Source organism: Parasteatoda tepidariorum, unplaced genomic scaffold, assembly GCF_043381705.1.
Source record: "Parasteatoda tepidariorum isolate YZ-2023 unplaced genomic scaffold, CAS_Ptep_4.0 HiC_scaffold_1482, whole genome shotgun sequence".
NCBI classification, from domain to species: domain Eukaryota; kingdom Metazoa; phylum Arthropoda; class Arachnida; order Araneae; family Theridiidae; genus Parasteatoda; species Parasteatoda tepidariorum.
The window spans coordinates 4,628-12,222 of NW_027261410.1; the positions used below are offsets into that span (position 1 = coordinate 4,628).

The 7,595-nt window shown below is 29.6% G+C and overlaps 1 protein-coding gene across 1 annotated transcript in view; it reads right to left on the reverse strand.

Moving 5' to 3' along the window:
- LOC122272914 (uncharacterized) overlaps nucleotides 1-4,265 on the reverse strand; it is an 8,499-nt gene extending 4,234 nt beyond the window's left edge. Inside the window, exons 1-3 of the mRNA XM_071188510.1 lie at nucleotides 4,262-4,265; nucleotides 2,756-2,863; nucleotides 2,045-2,404 (exon numbers count right to left, since the gene is read on the reverse strand). Coding sequence (XP_071044611.1) covers nucleotides 2,045-2,404; nucleotides 2,756-2,863; nucleotides 4,262-4,265 — 472 coding nt within the window. The remainder of the gene's footprint in view (nucleotides 1-2,044; nucleotides 2,405-2,755; nucleotides 2,864-4,261) is intronic.
- Nucleotides 4,266-7,595: the final 3,330 nt, after the last annotated feature.

Consider the following 7,595-nt stretch of genomic DNA (forward strand, 5'->3'; position numbering starts at 1 on the left):
AAGGTGTTAAACTTTAGTTAAATAATTTTTACTTCATTTCTGATAGACATAAGTGCAATAAAACATTTTAAAAGGACAAAATTATAGATAAGTTAAATTTTAATGCAATCGAGAAAAATAAAGATTCAATTCAAAGATTTTACTACTTTGAATAGGAAGAAACTACACTCTACAATATATATACTAGGTATAATAAATTAAGGTTCAAATGATTTTGTCAACCAAGATATATAAATAATTCAAACATACATTTAAAATGCTACTTTGTTCTGTTAATCCAGTAGCGTGACATTTAAGGTATTGGCAAAATTTAGTTTATAATTCTTCTACCACTTTATATAATCTCCTGTAGAATGTGGAACATCTCTGTGTATGATTTGATTTTTAAGAATAAAATATTTATATATATATTTTGATTTTTAAGAATAAAATAAATAAAAAATATTTAAAATTACTTTTCTTGCTTTGAGGCTCATGTGACATACAGTCTATTGCAGATTTTTCTTTTTCTAAGACTTTATGAGATCGAAGAACATGTGGTTGATTCTCAGTGGCATTATGATCTGTAAGTAAGGAAAAAAATTATAAACTTTAGGAAAATAAATAAATTTATTCTTTATCATCCCTGCATTGGCCTTTAAATATATTTTGAGATGGGGAGAGTTGAGGGATTAAAATTACTGTTGGGAAATAATTTTCTCAACGCTTCCGGGTAAACAACATTTACAATACGTGGTATGCTCATCTGGTTGCAAAATCAATAAATTGTTGACTGAACTTACCCAGTTGAAGGGGTGCAGATTTTTTTTAAAACGTTTTTTTTTAAATTTTCAATGGCAGATTATAGATAGTATCAGCATGCATAAACATCTAAAAATAAGAACAGAAACAAAAGATGTTGCAACAGAGTCTATTAATCACAACATGTCTCTAGCTTCCCAATAGCGTTCAGTGATAGAATTCCCGCTAAGTGCAGGGCAGCTGAGAAGGTGCGTGGAGTCCATGTCCTCACCAGAACTGCAAAGAGTGCATACCGGGGAAGGAATGATACCAAATCTGAACAGATGTTTCCGCAGACAGTCAAGCGGAATTCAGCCACCGCTCGTCGTCTTGGGTGGAGAGCGTTAGCAAGCAGGGGGCGCAGCCCACTAGTTGTCTTTAATACTCTTAATTTAATTTTTAATCAACAGTAAATTTTCGACCATTTTTTAACATTCATTTTAAAAGCACAAAAACTTATCAAGAGTTTCTAAAAATTTGTAAATTCATAGACTGCCTAATGTTAAATAGAACCTCACATATTTTTTTTTAAAAAAAAGCAAAATAACAAAGATTTAAAGCTTTCGATAAAATGAATTAATCTGTAACTAACTGATAAAATACACAACATTTAAATTTATAAATAAGTTTAAATTTATAAATTACATTTTATTAGTTCATGCTATTTAATAATGAATTTTCGTAAAAAAAATTTACAAATCATTGAGCAAGAAACAATTTTTAAGTTTGTTTTGAGCAAGTAAATTAAATGATTTAAAAATCTAAACCAAAAGTTGACTATTGTGGTCTTAAATTTGTAAATTTGTGTGATTTAAAAATGTCATAAAACAAGATTTTTCAAAAAGTTCTTTAAATGATATACAGTACAGAACCCGTTATCCGGAAATCAGAAAACCGGAAAACCAATAAACCGGAACGAAATTCGAAAAATTTTCTCGCCATTTTTTTAAAAAAATGTTTTTTTCCTCATAAGATTTTAGGATTTTTCTTTCTTTTCTGAAAGATGTTTACCTTACCATCATTTTGGAAATAATCATTAGTATATTACTTCATCGTTTTTTCTTCTTTTAAAAGATTATTTCAAAATATTATTATTTTTTTTAGTTGGGTTTAACAATAAAAAAACGGCTTCTTGTAGTGATTCAGAAAACAGGAAAAATCAGTTATCCGGAATAGCGATGGTCCCGATCGTTCGGGATAATCGGTTCCCTACTGTATAAGGTTAATTGTGTCAAATTATGAAAATTATAACTTTCATTATTACCCTGAGGATCTAATGAAGCAAAATTCTTATTTTCAGTAGTTTTACATGAACGAAAATTGTATGGCTGCTCTTTGGATTGTGGTGGTGGTGCTTGCTGTTCTATTGTAGGTAACTTTATTGATTGTTTTGTTGGGGACATTGGCTTTGCATGCTGTTCTGTTGGAGATGGAGACTTTGTCTGCTGCTTTGTTGAAGATGTTGGTTTTGTCTGTTGCTTTGTAGGAGACAATGGATTTGTCTGTTGTTTTGTTGGAGACAATGGATTTGCCTGTTGTTTTGTTGGAGATGGTAGCTTTGCCTGCTGCTTTGGACAAGTTGGTGACTCGACTTCATCACTTGTTCTTATTTCAACCTCATTGTCTACAAGAACAAGAAACATTACAAAAACAAATTTGAAATCGAAAACTATAAAAAAAATAATAAAGTAAAAATTTGAATTTTAATGATAAGAAAATTAAAATTCAAACATAAAACGTATCAGTAACACAAATAACTTTGGAATTTATACTTATCTGCATTAAGTTAGAGAATATACATTAACTTACGTTCAAAATTGGTAAAAAATGTCAGTAATTAATTTAAACTAATAACATAAATATCAATAACAAACAATATTAAGGGATCACATGCTTGAATTAATCTTGTCTGCACAATAGTGCATGCTTTAGAAAATGTTTTTTTTTAGAAAATTCTGTATATTTATATAATTACCAAAAGCAAGAGATGAAACTTCAACACATAATCGTTTAGAATAATCTGGATTGAAATTTAAAATATCTGAGTCGCCTTCGTTCTTCCTCTTCACTCCTTTCTCTTTAACTATAAGTAAATATTTAAAAAAATTAGCTGACTAATAAATTTTCTAAAAATACTTAAAGAAATAAAATTTTTATCAAATTAAAAAATTAACAAAAATTGAAGACACTAAAAAATGCATAAAAAGGGTAATGATAAGGCATATTTAAGGATTGTGATGATGATAAATGTATTTATTTGCTTGTTTGGTCATTTTTTCATTAATAGAACATTTTTTTATAATTATTACCATCATTTTTTACAATTATTTAGATTTTTCCTTATTTTTAGTCAGTTTCCTATTAATTTTGTTTAAAAGTTTGCTGATGAATTAATTTTTTAATAAATTAATGCAAATTTAGCATTGAATCTTGTTTTTTAAATATATTCCAAAGAAAAGATTTGATATCAATTCCAGTTTTCCAATTAGTTTTTGGGCAAAAGACATTATATTAATTTCAACAATGTGAAAAACATTTGAAAATATAATGCCAATTCTTATTTTCTTGCAGACTAAATGTCAGAAATTGCAGCGTTTTCTCAGTTAAAAATTTGCCCCTATTACACTGATTAGTATTCTTTTGTTACAAGATTAAAAAATAGGCTGTAGTTAATATTACACAGTCAAGGTTTACAGATTTTTGTGAGTTTTTGGTGCAACGAAACCCATTGTTTCACAAGGAAATGTTTTAATAAATGGTTGGTTAAATGATAAAGGAGTTTAAAGCTCCTATTTGGCATCATATGTCTATCTTGAAGATCTGTGCTAACAGGTAAATTATATTCTTTTATCTGTAGCTAAATCTAGAATTATGTATTTATATCAGACTTTTTTATATGTTCTTTTTTATATATTCTTTTTCATCGAAATTTTTTTTTAAAGACTAAATAAATATCCTTGTAGACAGTTATTGTAGATTATTAACTATTTCTATATCTTTGAAATTATTTAAAAACAATTTAAGGTGTTAAACTTCGTTATTAGGGTACCATTCCTGTAAACGGACAATTTTTTTGGTCCCAAGAATGTCTGCTTAACGGAGGTTTCATTGTATATATATATATTCTCATTTACGCCCGAGTATTGAAATCAAAACGAAGTTTACTTCGTACTATAAATGATAAAAGTTGTACAAATAAAAAATTAAAAAATAATACTACAAAAACAGACATACTATTGTTTCAGTTTTACAATCAAGAATCTTATCCAGTGTCTCTATTATTTAATAATTCAACACAGAGGCAGTTTTCGCTTATAGTATCAGAACTATATGTTTGCTTTTGTGGCTTTGTTTGTGCTTTATTCCCGTTGTTTAGCTTTATTCGTATGTAGTTACAATGTATACCTTATCTTCATCATCATTGTAGTTTACCTTATCTTCATTAAAAATGTTCTATAGTTTGTACAGTGATGCTAAGTACACATGAATTATAAAATAACCGATACTTTTTAAAAACAAAATCGGAAAGAATAGAAATAATATACCAGAAACTGCGGCAGAATTATCTTCAATATTCTCCGAAGTTTCTTTTTCTTGTAAAGTAGTACTACTATCACTCATCTCTAAACTATGTTCCTGAATATCTAGACAAAAATTAATATTATATAGTTTGAACAATCATGCAAAGTACATGCGAATTATAAAATAACTGCTAATATTTTTAAAATAAAATTAGAAAGATTTGATATAATATCCAAATTAGTGGTAGGTAGAATCTACGAAAAACTAGCTAGTGTCTTTCCTTTGTAAACTTGTATAATTAAAACTTTTCTCTGAACTATGTATAAGGGATATTTGGACTAGGAATTACATAAACTTAATTCCGATTAATACAGTCATCCCAGTTCAATTTGCATGTTGGATAATAGAATACTTGGCGAATGCAAGTAAAATTTACTGGTAGTAAAACCAAATTATTTTATATGAAAACAATGTTTAATTTCCTCACTTAAATAATTATTTATGGTTTTCATTCCTCACTTAATAGCATGAAGAAAAAAATAATTATCATTATGAATATATACACATGTATAAATACATTTCAAAATTATTTTTTGTGTTTGTCCCTTACTTTGAGTTTTTCAGATTATCCATTTCTGTCATAAGAAGTGCCCCAGGCACCCATTATACCTGTATAACAGTTGGGTTGAAAAGTTCAAATGCTGACACATAGATGGGGCTACTATTATTAAATAAATATGATTTTTAGTTAGTTCTAACCTTTGAAAGACACGTGCATAAGTTTGACAGCTGTCGGACTATTAGTTTGTGAGATATAGTATTTTTAGTGAAGCAACTTTTGTTAGTTTAAAAACAATGGATAAAAAGGAATTTCGTGTGTTTTTAAGGCATTGCTTTTTAGAGAAAAAAATACTCTTGAAGCCAAGGCTTGGCTTGCGAAACATTATTCGGACGCTGTACCAAGAAAATCAACCATTGAGAAGTGGTTTGCTAAGTTTAAACGAGGCAAAATGAGCACCGACGACGATGCACACAGTAGTCGACCCAAAGAGGCTGTTAACGACGAAAACATAAAAAAAGTCCACAAAATTATTTTAGATTACAGTAAAGAAAAGTCGATCAAAATATCCGAGACTCTAAAGATATCAAAGAAACGTGTTGAACATATCGTGAATGAATATTTGGGTATGCGAAAGCTGTAGGCAAAGTGGGTGCTGCACGAGCTCCCAATTGTACAAAAACAACAACGAATTGATGATTCTGATCTGTGTTTGAAGCTGTTTAATCGTAATAAACCCGAATTTATGCGTCAATATGGGACAATGGGTGAAACATGGCCCCATAATTTCACACCGGAGTCCAACCGACCGTCAGCCAAGTGAACTGCACGAGACGAACCAACTCCAAAGTATGGAAAGGCGCAACAGTCAGCTGGAAAAGTTATGGCGTCAGTATTTTGGGATACTCATAGTATAATATTCATTGACTATCTTGAAAAGGGAAAAACCATCAACAGCGGCTATTACATAGCGTTATTGGAGCGTTTGAACTACGAAATCGCAGAAAAACGGCCACATTTGAAGAAGAAGAAAGTGCTGTTTCATCAAAACAAAACACCGTGTCACAAGTAAATGAAAACGATGGCAAAATTATATGAATTGGTCTACCTTATTCTCCAGATCTGGTCCTCAGCGACTTTTTCCTGTTCTCAGACCTCAAGAGAATGCTTGCTGGAAAGAAATTTAGCACCGATGAAGAAGTAATCACCGAAACAAAAGCCTATTTTGAGGCTAAAGACAAATCGTACTGTAAAAATGACATCGAAAAATTATATGACTGCTATAATCCTTGTATCGCCCTTGAAGGAAACTATATTGAAAGATAAAATGGAATTTTATCAAAAAAATTTTTTTTTCTATGTTAGCCTAGGAACTTTTCAGCCCAACTGTTACATCTGTGGATAATCAAGGCTCTTACTGTATATATATTACTGCATACATACCGGCTTCAACATACTGTATATATATATATATACAGTATGGAACCCCTAATCTGGCGGGACCCGAAATTCGGCATTTAATCCGACCTAATTTTTTTTTTCTAAAGAAATTTTCTTTGATACGAGAAAAAAAAACAGTCATATTCTCTTTTCATTTGGAATTTTTTCTCTTGAAGTAAGTAACTATATTTTATCTTTTAAAAAGAAAAAAAAGCATGAAAAAAAAATAAATCTGTGTCAAACAAAACGTCTGTTCCTAAAGCAGTTTAAAATAAAGTAAAAACATCTGCATTTCCAATGAATAAAATAAAGAAATGCAAGTTGGAGAAACTGATCAATCAATCTTGACAGCTGTGCAAGTGCTTAACTGGTTTGTCCCCACATTTCCCTCTCCTGTTTGACCATAAATTAGCCACACTCTTATGACATTGAAACTACCATGTGGTGAACAAAATGAATTCTATCCCTTTTGCTTTTTTTATTAGTTTTATTCATTTATCTTTTTTTTTGCATTAACTGTTACTTTTTTGTGTTAATTGTTAACTTTTTTTCATCCTGCTTAGTTGTTTGCTTCTTTTTTGTAGTTAGTCATTGTTAGCTTTCCTTCTTTTTTTTTTGCTAGGTGAGCGTCCTTTGTTAAAATAAAATGTTATGTAAAAAGAAATGAGAGCAATGATTTTGCACGGAAGAAAAAACGATTATTTCCTTTTCGGAGGATTCGGATTATTTTATCTTGAATTATTTCTTCTTTGGATTATTTCTCCTTGATTATATTATATAGATTATTATTTTTATTAATGAAATTTCTTAAGATGGGACCGTTTTAAATTCACCCCATCATAATCTACAATCGTAACTAAGCTAAATTTATTGTTTTTTCTGAAATTAACAGCATAATTGAATTATTGTAATATATGGGCGCCATATTGGAATTTCCGGAAGAGATCCGAAATTCGGCAAATTCCGAAATATGAAATTTTGTCGGTCCCGTGAGTGCCGGATTTTGGGTCCTCTACTGTGTGTGTGTATATATATATATATTGACAGAGAGATAGGTAAGGTATATATTTTACCATAATTTTTGGGAGATTGAGATGTAATATCTTCTTGTAAAGAAATTTCAGAATCACCACAAGGAAATAAATCAGCAGAACCTAAAAAAAAATTTCAAGAAATCAAAAATACAAAAACAAAAATATAATTCAAGTAATAATAATTATAAGCCAGTGCACACTCAATTAGAATAAAATTAATGTACAGTCCACAAAAAAAAAAAAATATCACCCTGAATAAC